The sequence below is a fragment of the Eutrigla gurnardus genome (assembly GCF_963514095.1).
Source record: "Eutrigla gurnardus genome assembly, chromosome: 9".
Classification (NCBI taxonomy): domain Eukaryota; kingdom Metazoa; phylum Chordata; class Actinopteri; order Perciformes; family Triglidae; genus Eutrigla; species Eutrigla gurnardus.
In genome coordinates this window covers 28,966,778-28,993,147 of record NC_139923.1, presented here as the reverse complement: position 1 = coordinate 28,993,147, position 26,370 = coordinate 28,966,778, and the positions used below count along the sequence as shown (strand labels likewise).

Below are 26,370 nucleotides of genomic sequence, written 5' to 3'. Positions count from 1 at the left end.
CAGGCTGCTCCAACTGGCCAAACCCAAGGAGAAGAAAGACAAGAGGAAGAAGAAGGGCAAAGGGGAGCAGACGACGGGTACGAGCTGTCTCACCCATCGGTCAAGAATCTGCAGTTACATAACAAATCTGGGATATAAATGGCTATATGATATGTAAAAGAGGGTCCCTCCACCGGGTCTATATCAGCCTCGAGGGTCCTTGGCCTGTGACATAAAAATGTCACATTAAATCACTATTTCGCCCCCTTCACAATATATTTTACCAAAAGGAAGGGAAAGGGAATTCAATAAAGTCTCTATACACCTACACAAATATACTATAAACTGTGCTCATCTTTGACCAGTTCAAATCTATTATTGCTTGGTATTTTTCCTCATTCATCCACCATATAACTCTCAATGGCAGACAGGGGGAATCATTACTATACATTCAGTAGAGATCAATGTGCCAATCTAACTTTTACGGTCGACTTCAACAGAAGTTATTTGCAACACTAGATCATGAATCTAAAGCATGACTAATTAACATCTCGTCCAGGTTTTGACTCGTGTCTTTGTGTCTTTGTGTCTTCAGAAAGCAAAGTCTCCGTGATGTCGGACCCTCAGAACGACGGAGACATCTTCTTCTGCTGAGGACGGAGGATCCAGACGACCGGCCGGAGCAGCAGACGGGACGCCCACGTGTCTCCGTTACTGTCTGTCCGGCGTTTGGACGTCTCCCAGGTGAACGAGTACTTGACCTCTTGACCTCAGCTGATGGAAAAGCCACGAGGATCAAAGGAGAGCAGCAGGCGGGAAACCAAGACTTCCAAAACTTAAGCTTTAACACCAACCGATAACGATTGCCATGTCTTCTCCATGTTTGTGATGCTAACGTCGAGTCCCGGGCTTTTAATCCAACGCCCCCGCAATCACTCCAACTCCCGCTTTTTATCAGTCCATGAGACAAAAGCACAGCATGCTGTTAGTAACCCCCCAGAGCTGGACTACATACGGTTAGTATCCCCCCCAGAGCCGGTCTACATACTGTTAGTAACCCCCCCAGAGCCGGTCTACATACTGTTAGTAACCCCCCCCAGAGCCTGTCTACATACTGTTAGTAACCCCCCCCAGAGCTGGACTACATACTGTTAGTATCCCCCCCAGAGCCGGTCTACATACTGTTAGTAACCCCCCCCCCCCCCCCCAGAGCTGGACTACATACTGTTAGTAACCCCCCAGAGCTGGACTACATACTGTTAGTATCCCCCCCAGAGCCGGTCTACATACTGTTAGTAACCCCCCCCCCAGAGCTGGACTACATACTGTTAGTAACCCCCCAGAGCTGGACTACATACTGTTAGTATCCCCCCCAGAGCCGGTCTACATACTGTTAGTATCCCCCCCCCCCAGAGCCTGTCTACATACTGTTGGTAACCCCCCCCAGAGCCGGTCTACATACTGTTGGTAACCCCCCCCAGAGCCGGTCTACATACTGTTGGTAACCCCCCCCCAACCCCTCCAGAGCTGGTCTACATACTGTTAGTAACCCCCCCCCAGAGCCGGTCTACATGATGTTAGTAACCCCCTCAGAGCTGGTCTACATTATGTTAGTACCCCCTCAGAGCTGGTCTACATTATGTGAGTACCCCCTCAGAGCCGGTCTACATGATGTTAGTAACCTCCTCAGAGCTGGTCTACATTATGTTAGTAACCCCCTCAGAGCTGCTCTACATGATGTTAGTAACCCCCTCAGAGCCGGTCTACATGATGTTAGTACCCCCTCAGAGCCGGTCTACATGATGTTAGTAACCTCCTCAGAGCCGGTCTACATGATGTTAGTAACCTCCTCAGAGCGGGTCTACATGATGTTAGTAACCCCCTCAGAGCCGGTCTACATTTAATAGTAACCTCCTCAGAGCTGGTCTACATTATGTTAGTAACCCCCTCAGAGCTGGTCTACATGATGTTAGTAACCCCCTCAGAGCCGGTCTACATTTAATAGTAACCTCCTCAGAGCTGGTCTACATTATGTTAGTAACCCCCTCAGAGCCGGTCTACATGATGTTAGTAACCTCCTCAGAGCCGGTCTACATGATGTTAGTAACCTCCTCAGAGCTGGTCTACATTATGTTAGTAACCCCCTCAGAGCTGGTCTACATGATGTTAGTAACCCCCCCCCCAGAGCCAGTCCACCAGGTCTCACTGTGGTCAACATGCACGCAGACCTCCATCATCCATCGATCACACGTCAGTGAGAGACAGATGGATTGTGTTTTTTTAGTGCCTTAAGTCTCTGAGTGACGGAGGTTTTTATAATCACCTCCGCTCTCGGGTCGTCGTTTTCGGTCGCTATCGGCAACGGACTCTTGTCTCCGGTCGTCTTCCAGAGTGACAATCATCACTGCAGCTCAGCGGGATCAACATGCACTTTATTAACACGAGAGGGCCATGCTTTATTTTGAAGGTCTGTCATTTCCTAATAATTGAATCAGATTTCAGTAGTTTGGTACTGATGAGAGGGAACTGGGATGTTATAAGCTTAGAGAGACCCGAGGATCTGTCAGGACTGTGATGCTTGTTTCTACTTTTTACAGATCTATACATGTTTGAGTCCCTTTAGTTGATAAACGTGTGTTCGCACCAAACACAGAGTCAAAACCAGAAACCAGAGACTGTCTGTGGTCCCCCAGAGGTCTAGATTTGGAGTGTTGATGGAGCAGCTACAATGTTAGCGTAGCCTAGCACCCTTTAACCAGACTCCATTCAGAAAACCAGCGTTTTAACAGTAGTTATCTTGTGGTCTTGCAGACAGACCTAACAAAGCATGACTCAGCACTTTTTACTGATCACCATCATGATGGAGTTATTTCAGCATCCTTTTCATCTGGTTATTGATATTAAATCACAGATCAATACTTTATTCTGGTTCCTCCAGCTGTGGTGAACCAGCCCACGTTGGTCTTGCTGGATCCAGTGAATCCAACTCGGTGAAATTCAAATGGATCAAAATTGCGCTTTGTGTTTGGCATGAACACAGAAGTTTATTGGTTTTTCGTTAATGACTCGGGAACGACAGAAGAAAACATCGTGAGCAGCAGCACTGCAGCCGGGTGACAATTCAACATTATAGAATATATTTATATGGAGACTTTTTCTAGAAAAGAGACAATCACTGAGTTTACATTCTACTTAGTAAATAAGTAATCTGAGATCAACGCCGTCATTTCAATCAACACCCGGTTGGTTCTGATCCACTAAACGCTCCTTCCTTTTCCTCCCTAAAGGTCTTTTATTTTGAAACAAAGTAGACTCAATCAACGTGACTTCCTCTCTGTAGACTGGAATAATGTTGGGGAACTTCACATACCACGTATGTGTGTTGCAGCATATTCACTGGACATTTATTTATTTGTTATGTTCCCATCCAGACCTTATTGGAGAATTGACCGCACGTACAAAAGCAGGTTTTATTATTTCTTTTAGAACAATCAAAGTGAAAAAGTTACATTTACATTTCGGGCATTTAGCAGACTTTTAAAAATCAACTTACAATACGTACACTTGTCAGAAGAAAGTGCAACAGTATAAAAACTGAAGTGAACTCCCATTCAAACAATAGTTTCTCTTACAAGAGCGTGTCAGACACTTTAAGGTTACGTTACCATGACAACGGCCCCTGAGTATCTGCATCGTACTGCAGATAGGACAAAATACATAAAAAAACACCAAAACGTGTTAATAACCTTCCTCCTTCATCCTCTCACATCATCATCCCCTCATCCAGCTGCAATAAGAACCAGCATTGATTTGTCTTCCTGTTGTCTGTGAAGCAGCAGCCTGAAGAATACGTTTCCAGCGTTTACGGTGTCGTTTGCCGCTGAGAGTGAGATTTCTGATGAAAGCGAGAAGCAGCTCATCTCTCATTCACTTCCTTCCCCTCTCTCTCTCTCTCTCTCTCTCTCTCTCTCTCTCTCTCGCCGGCGCCGGCCGGTCCGACTCAGAAGCAAAACCACCGTCAGGTTATTCATGTTCCTGCTGATTCTCATCAAAAACCAGCAAAGTAATCACAATATCCCAGAATCACACAGCCTTAATGTGGATTCAATGAGAGACGTGTTACATCCATCAGTGCCTTCAAACAGAGGAATAAGATCCTCTCCGTGCGTTAACCAGCCAGAATGACAACCTTCTCCGTCTATAGAGTGATTAAACCGACTGACTGAATAACAGCCAGAAACACAGACGACAACTGACGCTAGCTTCCTAGTTAATGTCTCCTTTTCCTTCCTTTGAAGGAAGAAACACTTCTTGTGTCAACCAGGTGGCAACCTCCAGTTTTTGCAAAGTGAAGCTGATGCTGAAGTGCCTTAAACAGTCATTCTCTCTGCTGGCCACCAGGGGGGCGATTCCTCTCTGATTTTATAGAAGTCTATAGAAAATGAGCCTAAAATGAAGGCTGATTTTAATTTTAATTTTAAGCTCCGATGAAAGCAGTCGATGAAACGGATGAGAAAACCCCCCTCAAGAACTACCAATAAGAGCCCCGCTAATTTATTACTTTTGTCGTGTTTAATGCGTTGGATCGAGTAGTTTTATGAGTATGTCTCTAATAACTATTGAATGAGTATTTTTAAAAACAACGTTTGTTACTTCATGGTGTGATGCTATAATTCAACTACCTAAACTGTCTGAAAGAAATGTAGAAAAGCATGCAAGTCCAAAACTCTTCACCTTCTTAAAAGAAAGAAATGAACTAAAATCGTAATTTTATTTTTTCTGACGCTGTTTTACATTTCAAGCAAAAGATCACAGAGGATTTTTACATTGTTTTCTGATGTGTAGACACTCATTATCTAGCTCCCCCCCCCCCTCGGTTGACCTTTCAGCGTCCTTGAGTAAGAACCAGAGTTCCATTTTTAATTTCAATAAAAGGAAATGCGTCCTGTTCCAGGATGTACACAGGGCCGTTCTCCATTGTTTCCCTTTGTACCGTTAAACACGCAAACTGCTTTTGGATGCCTGAAATGAAAATAAGCTAGATGACAGAAGTAAAAAGTGTGATCCTTGAGTTTAGTGGTTTGAGGCTCGACTCACTTTATTCCCATTCAGCGTGCACTAGAATTTTTCCTAAAAAAACATTCATAAGTGATTTTTTTACAAATTCACATTAGGCCTCACAGGTTTTAACACTGTGAGCTTTTTGAAATGTATTTGTACTAAAAAAAAACGAAAAAAGGTACAATGTTTATTTTTTCTCCTTTTTATGTACAAAGAAAAAAAGGGCAAAGCAACAAATTTTGTAAATATGTTTTATGTACAAATTTGAACTTCCAAAGTACTGATAACTGTGGATTTTTTGTTTAGTTGGATGATTGTTGTTGTTTTTAATAAATAATGAAGCTTTATTTATCTGTCCACTTCCTGTTTTTAAAATGTACAGTCATTTTTTTCTCTCTTCAATAAATGAGTATGCTGTTTGTCACGTCAGCGCCTGGTGTGTGTTTTCAGGGAAGGTTTGCATACCAAGTCAATGCAAAGACTCTGTGCAGGTTAAATATTTTATTTTATTTAACCAGGGAAAAAAAGACTCATTGAGATTTAAAAATCTCTTTTTCAAGTATCGGTTTCAGACGTTAACACAAATGTGTAACAATGAAACAAAAAAAATAAAAACGAATAAATAAGTAATAAATAAGAAATGTGTGAGTAGTAGAAAGTATAGATTATTGTTGTAAAATGTAAGGAGGAAAAGTAAAAAGTTGTAGTACAGTACAGATACCTGAAAATTCTACTTAGGTACAAGTATTTGTACTGCGTTACTTCCCACCTCTGATTACAGACTGTACTGTATTCATTATCGCGCCTTTTCTCACCCTGACCACGCCCACAATATGTACGCGCATGCGTGGTTCGTCAGTCAAAGGGGTCGGGTGTCATCACCCTTGACCTCCGATTTATCCAAGCTAAACAAGCTAAAAAAAAATAGATTTAAAAAAGTTAACAATTAAAAATATGATTAGAAACAAACGAACGTCGCGTGAGATTTTCTTCGGGAGAGTTAGAGGAGATCAAAGCAACGCCGCCGCCTCTGGGAGCGGCTAGCTGGCTAGCTAGCGAGCGAGCGGCTAGCCGCGTTGCTATGGTTGCTAAGGTTGCTAAGAAGCCCTTCGCTATCGGCGGGGAAGTGACTGATTCCGGCTGCCGGCCGACGACGTGTCCGTTAACGTTTTGTTGGGGAAGCTGCTGCTAACAAGTAGACCGGTTCGAGTCTGAGTGACGTCATGTCGGGGGAACCGGACTGGACACATCCGGTGTTGGGACGTGAACCGGCGGAGCCGCGGGCGACATCAGTGAGTTGCAATTTATATGTCTTTGCTAGTATGTGTAAACGTCACTTAAATATCTACTATCCCAGTCGTGATTCGCCCCCTCCGTATTTATGTCTAGATGACGTCATTTTATAGCATACATTTACAGTGTTAGCATAGCCTACCTCGGATCGATCCCGAACTCCATTCAGAAAACAAGCATTTCAAAGATGTTTGCTCATCGTCTCGCAGACAGACCCAACAAACCACGAGTTTAGACTTTCCACAACGTGTTGTCATCACGTTGTTACTCCGGCGTCCTTTTAATCCGTTGATTGCAATTAAATCACAACTTAATCTTGATTTTAGGGTTCATCCAGCTGTGGTTTTAACTAGCCGACATACAGCCATGAAAACGTCACAGTACAGTATGTCATAAAAAAATCAGTCATATGACTAAAAAAAACAAACAATTTCACTAATGAGATACAAACTATTAATATTTTATGACACGTCTTATAAAATGTCATAACTTGGTGTCATAAAACACACTGTAGTGTGTCACATGTCAAACATGACATTTTCTTAGTACATTCTTGACATACTATACTATGACATTCTTATGAATGCTACAACATTTTTGCCAATTAGTTTACCAAATGGACTTTAAGGTGATGATTAACAAATAGGTTAGCTTTACTTTCAGTTTCTGGATCTGCTGTTAACCTTCAAAGTCACTGAGGAAAACAACGAGCAGACCTGAGAACAGTAACAATGCTAAATACAGTGCTGATGGTTTATTTTCTCTCTTGGTGCTGAAATAATAAGGCCTCTAAAGTAACTTATTATGCACATTTAATTTGCTGCAATAACCTTGACTACATGTTATTTCCCTTCTAAACACTGAGGCACAAAAATAAATAAATATCCAAACGTGAAGCAGGGCGTGTTTCCACCCCCATCACATTTAAGAGCCACACAGTTTAAAAAGTGAGTCGATGTTTATTTTCACCAGTAAAAACGGACAGTATCCAACAGTTCATATGAGTTAAAAAAAATCATCAGTTCTTTCAAAAAACACCTTTTGCTTCTTCTCGCTTCTTCAAATCCTTGAGAACAGATGAGAGTATTTTGGAACATCTCTGAACTTGTGTGCAGTCGCTGAAATCCGACTAAGACACGTAAAAAGTCAAAGATTTGTCCACCGTAGCCGTCTTCTAACAGTTGGACAAGTGCAACACAACACCAGCAAATACTGTATCACAGAGACAACACAACATATCGGCCTGTTTGTGACCTGCAGAAACCGCCTTCGTCCATTTTGTGCCTTTTATTTTTGTAGTTTTCCCCTCATATACTGAGAGCCGTGTCATCGTCCAGCACCTCGAACACATTCCACACCAGCGGCACTGAAACACACCGCTGCTCGTGAATGCTCTGATAGATATCAAAAGTGCATAGGTGTTTTTAAAAAAAGATCTACGTGGTTCGGTTTCTGCAGGACACGCTGAACACGAGGCGGCTCTGTGCTTCTCACATTTGTCCTATTTAAAAACCACAAACAGCAAGATGTTTGAACTCAAAGACTCTGTGACCGACATGACACCACAAGTCTAGTGTGACCGTTTCACGTCCATGTGTGGTCTTCAACACGGAAAACAAGCTGCCGGACATCCAACAGGAGTGCACGTGCAGCTTGAGATGTTAAACCTGTCCTATCTACATTTGAATTAAATAGATGACGCTCCCCTGTGGTCGTTTTTATGCAAATGATTGGAAAACAAAATGATTTATTGCAGAAAGGCCTTTTTTCCCCCTCCGGTGGTTTTCAGAATATGACGCGCTGCGCTCCATTTTCATTGGCCGGCTGAGAAAAAGCAGGTCACAAGATCCGACTCATCATGTTTCAGCAGCTCGTCTTATGGTCATAAAGTCGGTCACCCTCCGGTATATTTAGTGTTTACAAGTGTGACGGGACAGAATGGAGGACGTTCATCAGTATTGAAGACATGATTATTTTTGATTTGTGTTTTTTAAAATAACATTTGACATATTGAACAAGATACCATGGTTTCCTATTTGAATGTATGTAGTGTATCTCCCTGTACTGAGCAGTGAATAAATTAATGATACAAGTTTGTTTGAAAAGTGTCGACGGCCTTAAAAACACTTATAAGTATCTAGTGATGGATCAGTGATTTTAAGATTTAAAAGGGAAATCTTGAGACATTGTTTTAAAAAAGGCGGTATTCATCAGCTAGTTGGGAGTGAATCAACTCGGCTATAGAGTAGTTTGGTCAGAATTGTCTGATATAGACAAATAAAACTTATGAATAACATCCCGTAATCCACTGAGGAAAAAGTTAATTTACACGTCCCCAATAAAGGAAACCTTTCTAAGTGTACACTGACGACAACCTGACGTACTGATCCACCAGTAAACAGGAAGTCTGACTTTTCCTGATGTAGATGATGAACAGACAGCAGTTTAAATCCTCTCCTCATAACCCCTCAAACCCCCTTCATTAACACTGTATCGGTGCACATGTGCTGGTAATACTAGTGAGTAGTCGGTGTAGGCAGTGAACCTGAATCACAACTGGGTTTTAGGTCCACAGTGTGACCTGCTTTCATTTAGAGGGAAACCACGAGGTGTGTAAATCCTGTCATCAGCTAGAGTTCTGTATTCTGGAATGATTTAGTAGTGAATGTCACGACTAGTAAGACATTAAAGAAACATGACCTGAGACAAAACAACCCTCCCAAAGAAAACCCTACACTCATAGGTTTGTACGAGTTCTCCATCAGTCGATGAAATCTTCGTCCATCAGTCAGGTGCAGCAAAGTGTCCGTTTGAGGAATATCACATTATTTAGGAAGCATCATGGAGAGAAGTTCTCTCTGTGTGTGCTGTTGAGCTCACGACTTGATTTTGTCGTGATTGATTGGTCCGGCCTCAGCAGGGGGCGGAGTCTCAGAGGTTCTCCAATCTGGTCCGAGTCCGCTCTAGGTAGACGCCAACACCTGAAGAAGACAGGAGGGAGACAAGAGACGAAGGTCAAAGGTCATCAGTCTTTATAATCAGAGAAAAACTATGTCATATCTGTGTATATGAGTGCATTCTCTTCGCTGGCCACCAGGGGGCGACTCCTCTCTGGTTGTATAGAAGTCTATGAGAAAATGGTCCTACTTCTCTCTGCTGGCCACCAGGGGGCGACTCCTCTCTGGTTGTATAGAAGTCTATGAGAAAATGGTCCTACTTCTCTCTGCTGGCCACCAGGGGGCGACTCCTCTCTGGTTGTATAGAAGTCTATGAGAAAATGGTCCTACTTCTCTCTTGATGTATTATCTCAGTAAACATTGTAAACATGAGTTTATGGTCTCAATCTGTAGTTTCAAGTCTTCTTCAATCCAGCATGATGTTCATTTAGTACATTATGGTCCATTTAGAGTCCACCAGACCAGAAAGCAGGGGATGCTTTAGGGGGCGGGGCTTACCTGCTGATTGACAGCTCACTACCACGCTACCAATGCTAGTTAGCTACTGAAATGAATTTAATTTAGTGTAGATTTGAGTTACATTTGAGTGGATGGTTGGTGATGAAAATATGGTGGGCTTTCTTTAAACACCATTATGCTCTTTGAGATTAGTACAATCTCCATGAAGGAAATTTGGGTTGCAAAACAAACTTTCAAATATAATGAAGTAAGTTTAAGTTTTGATGTCTATGGGCAGTTCCTCTGCAAGCACACCATGGGGTCCATGCAGAATGTAGACTTATTATTCATACAGCTTCCTCCTAAGACGTCTTCCTCTCGAGGGCTGACACTTGAGCTAAGTATCTGTGGGATTTTCTCTCTCGGTAATATAATCTTGACATGTTCTTAGCCAGCTCTCCCTGCAACGCTTAATCCCTACGATGACTCACACAATCAAGGGCGTGCACGCCAACAGACACACAAACTCTTCTTCAGCGTCAGATACACAACTCAAAGGCAGTGTTTACAGATTATACGTTGTGTGTGTGTGTGTGTGCGCGCATCTCACTTGACTCCACTTACGGTCGGGTCTCGGAGCATCAACTAATCTGCTGTCATGTATTAGCATAAGAAAGAGCTCTGTATTAAAACTGGCTCCGTTCGGCTAAATATTGTGACGCCTGACTAGAAAAGCAGCTTTGAGAGGAGTGAAAATATGAGCTGTGGAGCTGGAAAATACAGAAGAAGGATTATGAATGTGTGTGTTTGTGTGTGTGTGTGCGTCTGCGTCAGCAGGGAAGACAGGCCAGGGATACTTGAACGGGATCATATTCACGGTAATCTTAAGCCTGGGTGAACACCAACAGCTCTTGCCTGAAGAAAAAGAAAAGCTTCTTAATCCTAAAACTGTTGAAGTCACGAAGCGAAATATTGTCCCAGATAGTCTTCCATGGAACCTGGTTCCTCAGGACAAGTATCGGTGTACGTTATGGTACCTGTTGCGGCTGGAATCACCTCTACTGCTCCCCAGATACGCCGGCTAATCAAACGCGTCCTGTCTGAGTTCATAACATCACCCGGAGGTTCTCAGTTGATCTAATTGAGCTGTGTTTACTGTGAATGGCAATACGCACATCGGCTGGTTTACTACAGTGCAAATCAAACAATTTTGCTGTGATTTAATTGCAATAAAATGGATAAAAATGATGCCGAAGTTACTACATTATGACGAGGATTTGTAAAAAAAGTCCAAAGTCATGTTTTGTTAGGTCTGTCAGCAGGAGGATAAGCTAATACATTTTAAAACGGTTGTTTTCTGAATGGAGTTAAGTATCTAGCTTCATACCCTGATGTATCTCACAGTGAAATAGGATGTGTCTAAAAATAGATGGATCTATTTCAGCATATATCGTTAAATAGGTGAACAATATGACAGAGGATGTGATGTAAAAGAGTTAAAGCTCAACTTTAAAGGGAATATTATGCCCAATACACATGGCATACATGATGGATTAATAGACTAAGTACAACCCGTTTGTCTCTTGTGCCTCCGTTTTAATGAGCGTGGAGTTGGACGCGGCCCAAATGCACTTTAGACCATCCGTTGCAGATCGTTTAAATACGGTCCCGTAGGTTTGGGTTTCTGACCGTCTAATTAGGACGCAGAGGAGTTCACGCTGCAGTTAAAAGCCTGGTGGGTCCCAGCGCGTACACAAAGACCATCTGAATGTGTTGATATGTGAGACAATGAGAACGCGTCTGTTCCAGAGGCTGCTGCTACAGCTTTATTAGTAGTTATTGTTTCCTCTCCTACAATGTAAAATGCCGTTAGGACAACAGTTCACACGAGAAGGCAGCCTCATGGAGGCCTCCGTTTAGGGGAATCTGAGTGGATCACTCATTTCCTCGTGTGAAAATGAATAAATCATAATAATAATGCAAGCAAAAAGGGTTTTGATGGGTTATTAAGTTGTTGCCTTATGTCCTGTTTTGATGATGAATAAATCATAACCCTGAAAAACAAAGTGAGCCCACGCCGAGCAGTCAATTCTCAATTATCCGGGCTCGGCGGAGGCCCATGGGAGAGGCTGCTGCTGCCGCTCTGAGTGCTGGAAGTGGTGCTCAGTTCCAGTACGATCCATCAGCGAGCTTTACATCGCCACGGAAAAACAAGACGAGGTCGTGGGGGACGCAGACAAACTGGAGATGACTTGTATATTTAGGACCACAATAAGCAGGAAGTTAATGAACTGAAGAGGATGAAATCCAGGAGCTGAGAGTGTGATGGATGAGATGGATCTGCTCTGGGATTCCAGCTCATAACATGAATGTTTGAAGGGGAAGGGGCGGTGAAAAGGGAAGGAGGGGGCGATGTGGAAGAGCATGCATCACTGGGTGGATATGGATGGTGTTTATGTGCTGCAGCCCCACGCTTCATTCTACACTTGAGAGAGGTCAAAGAGGACGTCAACCCCGGGGAGAGAAGCTTCTTCACTGTGACATCACTACAGGCCGCAGAAATCCTGTGTTAAAAACTCCAAACAATAATTAGAGTTTTGGAAATCCACCATGATTCCATGGCTTATGAAATATAGATTTGATGTCCACAGTGTGTCACTGCCTCGGCCTGGGGAGCGAGCGTGAAGCACTTTTCACATCAGCATGAATTCAACCATATTTAAAAAGAAAATATGGAGGCTTTAAAACCATAATTGTCAAACTGAGTGAACATTCCCCTGGTCCCAGCTCAGCTTAAACACCGAACCTGTAACCGGTAGCCTAGCAACGCAGAGGACATAATCTAATTGCTTTGGGATGGATGGAAACGACGCATCCTCTCTACGTGTGGTAGCTGTTGTTAGGATCTTTCTGTTTGTCTGCTAGTATTCTGTGTGACTGAGAGGACGCTCACAGATTCATCCATAGGATCAATGATGACGCCTAAAAAGCTTCTTAGCAACTCTGGATTTTTGTCTGGATTGCAGCAAACTCCACTTGACATCAATCATTTAAATTAGCTTCTGATTTACCGCCGAGGACCAACAAAGCATCAGCAAATCATCTTTGGAGAGAGGCGGGGCCAGACTCCATCAATCATTCATCAGTATTCTCTGCAGAGTGCTGACTGGGGTGCATGAGATCTGAGGAGTCCCAACTCCATCCGGCAGAAGAAAGATTTATTTTAACGGCTTATTGTTCGTGTTAATGATTTGAAGAAAGTGTTAAACTTTGGAATTATTTAAGAACTTTAAAATACAGACTCTGTATTCATTTCTAGGGATGTAAAAAATATACTCTTGATTATTGTGATACTGTTCTCAAAAACACTATTTTTTTTGAGTAAATAGTTAATATGTAAAGATTGGTGGCACAGATTGCACAAAAAGTTTCCTTCAGTAATTATTTCCATGCAAATAAAATAAAACCCCAAACGCCTCTCAACGTTATCACACTATTATTATAATATAAATAATATAATAATAGAATCCAGGAGCTGGATGCACCACGCTCACATTAGAGCCCGACCAACTTATCACCGCTGCTAGCCCATGACAGATATTGGTATTGGTGGACACGCCGGCCAGTATGTGCAGATGTAGAACATCGTACCTGGTGGAGTTTGCGGCTCCTGGTCCCGGTTAGGCAGGTAGGTGTTTCCATGTGCTGACGAAGGCGGTGGGGATCAGTGAGTAAGGCACCGTGGTGATGGAGTTCCAGCTGTCCGATGTGGGGTCGTAACAGTCCAACGTTTTACACCGCTGCGTCCCGAAGTAACCCCCGACCACGTACAGCTTATTCCCCGACGCCACGGCGTGGCAGCTCATCCGCTTGGACGTCATGTCGCCCACGCGAGACCACTGATTGGTTTCACAGTCGAAGCGATAAGCGGAGGCAGCGGTGAACTCGGTGTCACCGCCCATGATGAAGATCTGGCTCCCCAAGACGGCGGCCGCCGTGTAGCGCCACGGCTGGGGGCATTCGGCTGCGATGTTCCAGCGGTTACCCACGGGGTTGTAGCATTGGACCTGTGTACAGAAGACAAAGGTTCCACAGTTGTTAGGCCGAAGTTAGAATCCTGACGGTCATAAATCCAAGGTGCGCTTCCTATGATGCTGTGTTGAAGTCGTTGTAGTGACCAGCAGACGCCACCAGAGGACGTATCTATACTGTAACAGGAAGCTGAGCTCGGTAAGATGGTGACTCAGGATTTCCATTCTTTTGTTGCCTTAAAAAGCTGATAGTTTATAGTTGGGACATCAGTTTTGGGTAATTTTGCTTACGAAAATAAAAAGCTAATGGACCTTTCATACAAGAGGCACTTAACTTTTCCACTTTCCCTTCCAAGGGCTACACATCCGTCCAGTTTTAAAGTTTTGTGCTGTGTCTTTTATTTTATTTTATGTTGGCATTGCAGAAGTTGATTTCCACATATTGATCCATTCTTAGTTCAGAATAGTTTCATCTGTGGGTTCATTGAAGGCTCATAAGAAGACCAAAAGATTCTGAGTTTAAACATTTTTGTTTTTCTGCTTTCAAGGATATATAATATTATCAGTCACTTTTACCGCCACATACTGTTTACCTGTAGGAATGTCAGGAAGGTGTGAAAACAGGCTGTAAATGTTAAAACGCCACCCACCTTGGAGGCCTTGTCTCGATGTATGGTGCTCCCTCCAAACACAAAGAGTTTGAGTTTGGCACTGACCACGGCGGCGTTACTGACTCCGTCTCGGAGAGGAGCCATCATGGTCCATTTATTACTGAGGGGGTCGTACCGCTCCACCTGGGAAGGTAGTATACTGCAGCTTAGAGGTGAATAATGTCTTCAGTCACCAGCAGCAGATTAACAACCAGCTGTATATCGATTAAGGTTTTTCACCTTTTTAAAAATGTAGATTCTCAAAAGAAGTCGATACCTGTTTTAAGGAGACAGACGGAGAGGCGGGAAAAACTCCCGCTATCGCTGTGTGACCTCCGACGACATAGAGACTGTTCTCCAGCTCGGCTGAACCGTGGCCAAACCTGGGGAAGACAACACCCACGTGATAACCCCGTCGCCTAGCAACCAGTTTAAATGGGAGCCATTGATCATATTTTATTATTTTTCTATTCTACATTCTGATTAAAATCCAATCTATATCCAATAATTAAGACGGCGTATTAGGGCCAGTGTAGGGGGAAAAAAATAAATAAATAAGGAGCCAATGAGGGGGGCAATATTCAATTGGCAATTTTATTTGTGAGTTGAGTTAATGAAGTGGCAATAAACTGTGAGTTTATTACGATGCTAACAACCGGCATCTATGCTAGCTAACTTCCCATGAATGTACATGTATGTCTGTAATGAATTATCCCAACGTGTGACATCGCCTCGTTAAGGTCTTTAGGGTGATGATGTTCATGCTTATTGTTGCTTTTATTCATATGAGGCCATGTTGTCATCTTACAGGTGTTTATTAATTTGGAGGCTGGGCTAAGATGCTAGGTAGCTTTCACTTGTTGTCATAGCAACGGCAAACATCCGGTCTTAGCGGAACCAAGAAACTTGTTTTTTTTTCCTACAGTGGCCCTGATACGCCGTCGTATATAATCCTATAATAACAACTCACCTGGCTATCAGCATGGGCGCTCCTTTGGACCACTCCTCATGGACGGTGTCGTAGATCCAGACGTCTTTAGAGACGCCGTTCTCCGACCCTCGTCCTCCCGTGACGTAAACCTTACATCCGATAGCACACGCGCTGAACTCCTTCCTCGGGCTGGGAAGGTCCGCCTTCGGTATGATCTCCTTGGCTTTATGGTCCACCTTAAACAAAACATGTATTAGTTAATGGAGCGCTGAAAAGACTAGAGCAATTACACCGATGAGATTTAACAAGGTACAACGTTGCTACCCTCAATTTAGAGAACTCCATCAAGTCAAGGGTTTGTATTAATTACAGTGTAATGCAACATTATTTTCTCATTTAGAACATTTTCATTATTTATTTATTCTTCTGTGGTGATAAGTGAAGATGAAAAAGGAATTTTCTGTCTCAACCAGGTTTATTAATATTTATCTTAAAGGGGAAATGCAGATTTCATGTAAACAGTATTATTTATTTATAGGGTGATTAATTTATAATAATTGTTTGTGATGTATTTTTAGCCTGGCATAGATAAGATCTAGGGGCCATCTAGCATCATGTTTAACTGTTTAAATTAACAGTATTAGAGATGAATATGTATAAGGGATCATTCCCTCTTGATGCATATCTAGATCCATGATCTGTTACTAAAACCTAAATGTATACACTATGATTCAAGGTCAATCCAGCCAATTAGGATTTGACATTTTCTAATAATAAGTGTGGCTATTATTTCTGGCCCTGCAGGGAAAATGTGCTTTGTGTTTGTAGTATAACACGTGTTCCTGCTAATCTTACATCCTTAATTCAGACATTTTAGTTAAAATGCTACAATCTGTAATCTGGTTGACTGGTTTTGTACTTTCTATTTTAGCACGTATCTCTGTTGTAGACCAGCCACGGGTTAGCTTAGCAACCGGGCTTGTTTGAAACCGGTTCTTACTGATAGCGATCTACCGTTTGCTCTACTTTCTTCAGACAAATGTACTTTTGTAAGTCACGTTGGATAAAAGCCTCTGGTAGATGAACATTAAGAAGTTGGGATTAAATGCAGACACTGCATGTGAATGGATATGTGCTTTCAGGACTGGTCCGAGTCTTTCACCTGGTAGATCTTGTCACACATGAAGGTCTGGCCACCCAGTATGAGCAGTGTGTGTCCAGCCTTGCGTGGTCGAGCGCAGGGACTCGTCACCACCCCGTCGTTCTGGAGGATTTTCTTCTTGCACTGCATCGCCTCTTCTACTATCGACCTGTTAAAACGGGATCCGGGACACGGAGACGCACTTTAATGAATGCTGAATCCTCCATCAGCAGATCAACGTGTCTCCAATCAAGTCCAACTTTATAAAAGGGCCTCTGATGTTACATTTCCTCAGGTTCAGTACTCAAGAATGAAAGGAGGAGGGGGAAACCAGAGAGGGGAGGAAAGGAGAGGAGGAGAGGGAAAGGAGAGACAGAAAAGGGAGAGACAACAGGAGAGGAGAGAAGAAAGAGGAGAGGGAAAGGAGAGGCAGAAAGGGGGAGAGAAAACAGGAGAGGAGAGAAGAAAGAGGAGCTAGGGAAAGGAGAGAAGGGGAGAGACAACAAGAGAGGAGACGGAAGACCATCAGATGCTAAAATCTGATTTTGTGGAAACATTCAGCATTTTCTTCACTGAATTCAATCACTAATTGTTTTCAACAAGGAACAACAGAGCATCACAAAGAGCCTCTAATGTATTTATGGATCAATAAATCAATGCTTTTGAATGCTGCTCTGAACAGTTTCTCCTTAATGGACTGAAGATATTTCTTATCAGGTTAGAAAGTGTCCACTTAATGCTGATACAAAGATTCCCAGCTGGTCCTGGTGACTTGAATATACAGGCAGAGAATGCATCTATGGTTATTTATGACCCGGCCTACCTGCTCCTCTTGTCGGCCATCACCAGCTCCTCACAGGCCACGGCCTCCAGCAGACACTCGGAGGGCAGCAGAGCCAGCCGGATGCCCCTCAGCAGATCTGGCAGGTGGTGACGCCGCCCGTCCAGATCGTACCGAACCCACCGCAACACCGAGTTAAACACGATCTGCCCAAAACAACAAGCAAATGTTCAACAAAGAAGCCCTCAGCTGGTGTGGATACCGTTGCCCGTCACACCACTCAATAGTCTTGGGTTTCAGGAAGAATTGGCCATTCATTTTAAGATGATTATGGCACAGAAATGGGCGAATATCTTTCATCTGCTCCGTTTCAGAAAGAGATGACTCACCTGTTCGTCTTCTATTTCCAGCTCATCGCTGAGAATCAGCTCCAGCAGTTTATCTTTAGACAGACTGTAGAAATCCTCCGATTCTCTGACCTAAAAGGACAGAACAATATTTTGACTTCACACGTTGCAGGTTAGACCTGTAAATTATAAACCTTGTAATCAAAGTATTCAGCCTCTAGCTTCCATGTTGTTCCTCTGAAGGACACGATGAGGCGTCGACATCGCCAGCGAGTGGACGGAGCAGGAAAACCAACGATAGCGGTCTTTACCGTCTCGTAGTGCAGCAGACACATCCTCCACGACAGCTCGTACAGCCGTTTGCACTGGTGGGCGTCCGACAGCAGCATCATGCCCAGGCAGTTGGACGAGTGCAGGTTCTTCTCCAAGAAGTCCGCCGCCGCGTCCCGGATGTCGTGAAACTGCAGCATGTCGCCCGCCTCCAACAGCGACTCGGCGTTCTCCTCGTTGATGATGACGCGAGAAGAATAGGCGAAGTCCAGCAGAAGCTCCAAGACCTGGAAGACGGGAAAATACATTTTCATCTCTGAAGATATCGTCCCTTTAAACGGTTTTGCAACTGCAGCGACGTGATTGGTCGATAGGAATTACACCTCGAAGCAGTACCTCGGGGTGAATGCTGTCTCTGAAGTTGACGTCGCTGTCCAGACTTTCTCGTAGTCCTCCGCTGAACATGGCCTCAAAGTAACAGCTGCACGCCGCCAACACGGCCCTGCCAGACACAAACGCATCAATGCATCAGCACGCCGCCGCGGTGGCGTTGAATGGAACGTTGCTGGTTAAAAGTGGACTATGCGTCTTACCTGTGGCATGGGAAGGAGCGCTCCCCGGCCCACAGGGTGACGTCGGTGAACATGCACTGCTTCCTCAGCGCGTTCAGGTGCGTCAGCACGCTGTCGGGGTGCGACGGCTTGTGGAACAGCGAGATGTTCATGGAGCCCGTGCTCGTGCGGGACTTCCGGTTCTCGTGGACGCTCACCGACATGGCGGCTTCGCTCGGCACCTCCAGGGAGTCGCTCGGAACAATCTCCCCCACTGCACAACAACAACAACGACAACAACAGTTGGATCAGCAGCAGTCGTAGCCCAAGCATGTCTGAGATGAGAAGAGTTAACTTCCATTGTTAAACCTGGAAATGAGAGGACAAATGGTGAAAAGGCACGGAGACGGACATGAACTCTAAAACATATTTTTCTTTTCTAAACCGCCTTGAAATCTGCTTCTCTTATCGAATCTCTACTAATCCTTTAAGACCAGAAGGTATTTATGTTTAATTAAAAATCAGAGTTGGTTGGAAATCAGCGTTGTTATCGTCGTTCTGTCACAGACGTCTCCAAACTCAACCGTCGGGGTTATTCAACGGCGAGTGTGGGCGGCAAACCATTCACAACAATCGAGAGTAATATATCGTCTGGCTCCTTATCAAGGTAGAAAAGTGACAAAATAGAACCCTTTTTTTTTACGTATTTGGCTTTTCGATTTAAATCATTATATCATCTTCTTTAAGATTATTGGGTTGTTTTTCATGAAAAAGGATGTTCACTAAAACGAGGTGACACAATAAAAACGTTAAAGTGACAATTTTAAGACTGATTTTGTGATTATCGGGATAGTTTTGTGAATTATTTTGGCCAGGATGGTCCCATGCTTAATCTCGAGTAATGATTGGAAAACAAGTACACTTTCCACGGTTATGCTTTTTAGGTAAATTCAGCTTGTGTTACTATCTCAGCAAGCAAACACAGTCTGTGTGTCTCTGGTGTGACTGAACCTTCACTTTCAGACAATCTACAAACCAAAATCATGACAGCTGCTTCATTAATGCCAATAATTAACATTAACAGGCTGACAATGCCCACAACTCCTGCATGTCCCGACACTGGCTGAAGTCTGCGACCCCGTTAACCCGATCAGATTCCTTCATTAATATATTCATACGTTTCACCGCAGCACTTTCTGGAGAGCAGCAATATGAAGCTTCCTAGTGGCTGGAGACGTCAGCGTCTGTGGTATTATCTCTGAACAAGCCCAGATCCAAAGGGAATCATTCAAACGCTTCAAATCAAATATTTTCTTCCTTAAAATGGTGATGTCACCAAGTTACTAATTAGCATAATATCTACCCAGCAGCTCGTTAGCATCGCCCTTCAACAAAGCTAGTCCGAGTGGAGCACGATTCCTCCATAGAACTCCTGTTCTCTTAGTGTGAGAACCACACCGAGTGGTTGACCAATCATAACCAAGTTAGCTGACCAATCAGAGCAGAGTTGGCTTTTTGAGAGGGAGGGGCAGGAGCTCAAACAGTGCGTCTCAGAGAGAGGAGCTGCTGCAGCACAGCCTGATGGGAAAAATGAAGTGTTTTTAGAGCATTAAGCATGTAAAGGTGTTTGAGTAGGAACCTCAAATACAAGTAAGGAGCAGAGAAGGTTCTCTTTGAAGACGAGGGGTAACGTGGACCACAGCGTATGAAGTGAAGCAGCGTTATCTCACATCCACAGACACAAAGACACAGTGATGCGTTGTTAGACATCACAGGCAGACGATGAACACATGCAGACTTGGACAAAAACACCACAGATTACAAGAAATGTTGTTTCAGCAGCCTCAACACTGCTTTTGTAGAGTGTGTGTGTGTGTGTGTGTGTGTGTGCGCGCATCCATCTGCATTTGCTGACATGCACTTTTGAGACCAGAGCAGCAACAGATCAGTCACGGGGTGTTTAGTGTGCACGTTTTTCACAGATCACAATGCCGGCCTGACAGGAACCTCAATGTGGCGGCATTGTGTTTAGAAGCACAAAAGATAAACAAGCATGAACACATGTGTGCGTACACATCGGTCCCCGGGGACGTGGCGAGAACCGTTACGATACCGTTCCTTCCTTCCTGATGCCAACATCCGAACATGCGTATCGGCAGTTAAACACCTGAGCAGTTAACTGGGTCCCTACACCTTCTCCAAAGTAAAATTCAAGCATTTCCATGCTTTTCCAGCCCCTTCCAGCTGTGGTAAACTCCATATTTGTACCAATCCAATGGTCAGTATTCAGTCTACTTATGATGTCACTTGTTCATCACATTAAATGAGATGTTATTGTCCTCTAAACAACCAACATGATGTTTGGAGACAGCTTTTTACAGAAGGACCACAAATGAAAGGAAAACTAATTCCACTAACAGATCCACAGAAATATAATCACCAACTATTTTCATCATCTGTTCATCATCAAAAGTCATTTTTCATAAAGAAATGTCAGAAAATGCTGTTTTCAGTCCCTCAAATATGGAGATCTTCTTTTCTCTGTTCTATCATAGATGTCATCACATACAACACACATTTCAAGACCGTTATTCTACATCCAAGACCTTTTCAAACCTTAAAAACACCACACTAAAATGTAAAGTGTTTTCAAGGATTTCCAGCACCGTTCCTCTCTAATATCTACTTTATTGTTGTGTAAACATCTGTTAAAAAATGAACTAATTATAATTTCTCACTCATGATAACGTTCTAATTCACTGTTGCCCCAATACTCCATGTTGAACTGTCTGACTGTGCATGGATGGGAGGGGGGGGGGTCAGGCAGAAGGCAGATATGTTTACACAAAAGGAAAACTAAAACAAGGAGGGGTTTACGGGGCTTCATTCCACTTGCAGGCTAACTTACGGTGACAGAGGTTGCTGACCCAGGCACAGGCACTGACAGTCAGCAGGTGGGGGGGGCTCTGCATCCCCGGACTGCTACAAGGACTAATGGACACAAACAGGTTTAGGGGAATATGCACCGTATTCATCAACACATGTTATACATGTTTGGGTATTTTCCTCACTGAAGTCCACAAGTCAGTAAATTAAGTGTAGAAACAAGCGTATACGTATTATAGATGTCCAATGTGAAGTAGCTTAATGAGGAAATATCAACCATTTATAGAACTAAACAAGAGATGATGTCAGTTTATCATCTTCCTATGAATGAATGATTGTATCAGTTTAGACACAAGTAAGATCAAATGATTCTTAATTTATATAACCTCCCCATCACACACACACACACACACACACACACACACACACACACACACACACACACACACACACACACACACACACACACACACACACACACACCATCACACACACCATCCTGTGTTGCAGTAGCACAGCTCACCAGTGGAATATCAACAGAGCTGCTGAATAGACGGAGGCCTCGTGAAGAGACCGGTAGTAAGTAGACCTGAGCCTGTTTACCCACAGCTAGCATAGCTGCACCACTGGACCTGTTGCCCATGGCCACTCAGAGTGTGTGTGTGTGTGTGTGTGTGTGTGTGTGTGTGTGTGTGTGTGTGTGTGTGTGTGTGTGTGTGTGTGTGTGTGTGTGTGTGTGTGTGTTCATTTACAAAAAGGCTGTGTTAAAATATTGCAGTCCTGGATATGTAATAACTACATAACTAAAAACGTTGTGGATGGGTGGGCAGCATTCAGACATGCACTTAATCAATCAATCAACCAATCAGTGCAGCCACAGATCTGTGAGGTCAGGCCACAGTGGGTGTTCATACCGACGTGGTTATGTGGTTGTAACACGGCACTAACGTTATTGTAAATAACTACCAGACTCATCTTGCTAAGTCGAACCAAGGAGTCTCAGCTACGCTAGGCGTTGGTTACGTTCCTAACGTAATAATAGTTTGCAACAACCAGGAAGCAGACGGAGAACGTCACTAGTTAACCTCTCGTGTTGTGACATCTCTACTTCGGGCACACTTCAATAAAAGCGGTTTAACTTCCAGCGATGTGTGCGAGCTTCCCGGGCCAGAGTACAACTGACGAAGTCTCTGGAGTTTATCGGACAGAAGCCAAAGCTCAGCAGCCCGGCTACGACCCCTGTTCACATAATGTGTGTTCACATAATCAGACAGCAGTGTGCTAAAGTTCATCCAGCCAGCTGAACTACCGACTCCAGTAAAGATGCCGATGAGGCTCCCTCCCTCTCTCTCTCTCTCTCTCTCTCTCTCTCTCTCTCTCTCTGACATTAATGTCACAAAGTAATGGCTTCATAGTTTGACACGACATTCTCATCAAATCAATAATTCAAAGCACCCCGACTCTCGGTGCTTCACAGACCTCATGACCTCAGGAACTTTACAAAAACACAAGACTCTTCCTGCATTTAAACGTGATAGTACAACGATATCTTACAATTATAAACAAAATAATAACACAAATAAACAACTCAAGTCAAAAACGATTTGATCCACACAGCACATTAATTCATTATTAATACCATTGATTTCTTTCATCAAGCTCTACTAGATATTTGTCTCATTACATGTACCACGTGTATTTATGCAGACACCTTATGGTTTATGATCATCTAATTAAAGATTATTTCACACACATAGGGATACTTTTACTTTATACTTTGAGTACATTTCAGAGCCTGGATTTCTTTACACTTTTACTTGAGTGAAGAAGTTGAATGAGTACTTCTACTTTTTGAACTCAAGTATCTGTACTTCTACTTGAATACATACATAGTATATTTACTTCTACTTGAGTATATAAAGTATCAGTATTTCTACATGAGTATATAAAGTATCAGTATTTCTACATGAGTATATAAAGTATCAGTACTTCTACTTGAGTATATAAAGTATCAGTATTTCTACATGAGTATATACAGTACCAGTACTTCTATGTGAGTATATACAGTACCAGTACTTCTACATGAGTATATAAAGTACTACCGACACCTCAGTAAACAGGTAAACAAAGAAGCTGCTGTGACATTTAAATGGCGGTTTTATCGTGAGTCGCTCCACGTTGTAAACAAACCGACTACTGGAAGTCGGTTAGCATTAGTTTGTCTTCCAGGCTAATAACTAGCTTATTACAACCGCGATACCGTAACGTGTGTGTTCGGCTAACCGACTAACCCGTGTGGTCGGTATAAAAGGTGCGCCTTTCTCCCGCGACCACACCATTCAACCGGGACACAACAAAGAAAAACAAAGTTACTGCGAGATAACGCGTGATAAAAATCAGGTTTTTAGCTAGCCAACTTCAGCGTCCATGACAGCAACTTAACTAACGTAATAGAAGAGATAGCTAACGTTGCGCTGCGGCTCCGCTTGCGTGGGAAACACAAGTAAAACATGTATATGTTTACTTACATTTATAATACTCGCGGGTGTAACGTTAAATCCACAGGACGTACAGCGTCGGCTTCGTCGGTCAGAAACATTACGTTCCTGTAGACTGGAGTGTGTCTGCCGTCCCCGTCTGACTGGTTCTGGGGGAGAAAAGACCTTAAAAACGGCCCTGGCTCCAACAACCAATCATTGTCACGTAACCGTGAGTGACGTCGATCTAAACCAATCCGCAGCGTCGTCCCGGTGCAGACTGGCCCTTTCAGCCAATTAGAGCGATAGTAAGCGGGACTTCCATGACTTTGCCGAATTTGACTGACATCTGCGTAGACCAATCCCCGTGAAGGAATTTATGCGAAGACCAATGAAATATGTCGATGGAAAGTAGGCGGTATTTCGACAGTTTTATCAGCCAATCAGGTGACGTGAAGAGCTGATATTCACGGTGGAGCAAAACAATAGCACGTTGGTGCTTGACAACAGATTTTTATAATGGTATTATAATATATATATATATATATATATATATGGGAAAAACATGTTGCCTGGCATTGTATCACCAATGAGACAAAAGCAACTTATATAAGTAATAAATAAATATATATGTGTGTATATATCAATTGATACTCTGTGTGTATATATCAATTGATATATACACACATATATATTTATTTATTACTTATATAAGTTGCTTTTGTCTCATTGGTGATACAATGCCAGGCAACATGTTTTTCCCTTCTTTTCTCTCTTTAACCATAAATCAACATCTCCCCCTAGTGTATGAAAAACAAATGTACATTAATATATTTTGCAGCCACAACAAAAGAATATGAGTGAACACAATATTTAAATTATGAACAAGAATTTAGAACACAAAATCAGGATACGCTTTCTGATAAAATCAGATTTTTAGAAGAGACTTAAAAGAAGACATTGCCATATTTACTCTGGCAGGTTGTTCCAGATCCACAGGGTCTTGATCGTGAAAGCTCTGTCGCCTTTAATTGTCATCCCAGACTCTGGAAGAGTCAGAGGACCACCGCTTGAGGATGTCAAACAACCTAAAAAAGGTCTAAAATGCAGTCTGGAGCCATGCCACGAAGAAGACGCTGCGCTCCTTAAATATGTCATAGCAGGCATCCACCACCTGGGGGCAGAGCTGCACAAAACATCTCGGGGAAAACAACAGGTTTTGGCTCTGAAGCGTCACTTAATCCCTGTAAAAGGGCCAAAACCAATGAGCAACCTCAGATACATTCCTTACATACTGTCCCTTCAGTGTCAGGGATGCACTGGATCTTATACTCGCCCTCCCCGTTCAGAAGACAGCTGTCAGGGAGCAATAAAAGCTTCTTCCACCCTGCAGCTGCTGTGGTAAGAAGTATGTGTGGGTGGTGGCATTTTAAAGTGTTCCTCCTTCAGTGCCTTAAACCGTCATTCTCCCTGCTGGCCACCAGGGGGCGACTCCTCTCTGGTTGTATAGAAGTCTATGAGAAAATGGTCCTACTTCTCTCTGCTGGCCACCAGGGGGCGACTCCTCTCTGGTTGTATAGAAGTCTATGAGAAAATGGTCCTACTTCTCTCTGCTGGCCACCAGGGGGCGACTCCTCTCTGGTTGTATAGAAGTCTATGAGAAAATGCTCCTACTTCTCTCTGCTGGCCACCAGGGGGCGACTCCTCTCTGGTTGTATAGAAGTCTATGAGAAAATGGTCCTACTTCTCTCTTGATGTATTATCTCAGTAAACATTGTAAACATTAGTTTATGGTCTCAATCTCTAGTCTCTAGTTGTTCGCAGCTTCACACCAGAATCCACATGGATCCAGATCCAGTTAGCGTGCCGCTCTGCCGCTTGAGTTCATCTGATCCACCCGTCGCTCCTCCACAGTCCAAATATGGTCAATGGTTGCAAAAATGACATTATGCCAACCTTCAGGCTTCAGATGACTACGTGTACTTCTTGTGTCATGTTTTGTTTTACAGGGAGAATAAAAATATTGGAATTTAACATCCAAATTGAAAAAAAAATGTTTTGGCTTCTATTGTTAAATAGTTGAACAGTATTGGGGCATGTGATTTAAAAGGGTTAAAAAGGCACTTTGACTTTAAGAGGATGCTCATTAGAAAACAGAAATGATTGAATTACCACATGTGGTTGATAGATCCAGTGAAAAAGTCAACCGAGCATGTTTTTATTTGTTTGTTCTGATTACAGACAGATTAACTTGCTTTTAACTTTGTGGTGGGCTTAATGTGAAGCACAACCTTTTTTCAGATTCTGCACCATTTGTTTCGAGCTAGTCAAGGAGAGACGAATCAGAACCGGACATGGGGAACATTTACTTTCAAAATAAAAGGTCTTAAAACGGCATCAGTGCAAATGTTCAATGCAAAGTTAGCTGCTTTAGCTAGTTCAATTCAATTAATAAAAAAAACGTTATTTGTGCCCAGGGAGCAATTAAAGGCATACAGAGTAGATGTACAATAATAAAATGTACATATTGAGATGATGACATACGGGGGGGGGGGAAACACAGCATCAGTGCAAATG

At 43.1% G+C, this 26,370-nt stretch overlaps 2 protein-coding genes across 10 annotated transcripts in view; one reads left to right on the top strand and one right to left on the bottom strand.

Annotated features, from left to right (window-relative positions):
* The window catches only part of LOC311018405 (uncharacterized protein), a 64,535-nt gene extending 63,177 nt beyond the window's left edge, over window positions 1-1,358 (top strand). For 5 of the 8 annotated variants that reach the window (XM_084017354.1, XM_084017352.1, XM_084017351.1 and 2 more), the window contains 2 exons: window positions 1-77; window positions 575-1,013. The exon at window positions 1-77 is cut by the window's left edge and continues 134 nt beyond it. In XM_084017354.1, coding sequence (XP_083873480.1) covers window positions 1-77; window positions 575-633 — 136 coding nt within the window. In that variant the 3' untranslated portion in view covers window positions 634-1,013. Of the gene's footprint in view, window positions 78-574; window positions 1,015-1,134 lie in introns of those variants that run through there. The other 3 variants (XR_014597716.1, XR_014597717.1, XM_084017353.1) reach the window with 3 other exon arrangements.
* Window positions 1,359-7,272: 5,914 nt separating this feature from the next.
* On the bottom strand, window positions 7,273-23,959 carry enc2 (ectodermal-neural cortex 2). 2 transcript variants are annotated; one of them, XM_084018149.1, is made up of 13 exons: window positions 23,845-23,947; window positions 21,339-21,421; window positions 18,473-18,704; window positions 18,276-18,381; window positions 17,921-18,166; window positions 17,652-17,741; window positions 17,305-17,468; window positions 16,503-16,650; window positions 15,380-15,576; window positions 14,687-14,792; window positions 14,410-14,553; window positions 13,380-13,795; window positions 7,273-9,314 (listed from the first exon to the last, which is right to left on the bottom strand). In XM_084018149.1, exons 2-12 carry the CDS (start codon window positions 21,400-21,402, stop codon window positions 13,409-13,411), a joined length of 1,884 nt encoding a protein of 627 aa, XP_083874275.1. In that variant the 5' UTR covers window positions 21,403-21,421; window positions 23,845-23,947; the 3' UTR covers window positions 7,273-9,314; window positions 13,380-13,408. The 2 variants fall into 2 exon arrangements, with proteins under 2 accessions (XP_083874275.1, XP_083874276.1); XM_084018150.1 differs by lacking the exon at window positions 21,339-21,421 and having other exon boundaries at window positions 23,845-23,959.
* Between the last annotated feature and the right edge of the window lie 2,411 nt (window positions 23,960-26,370).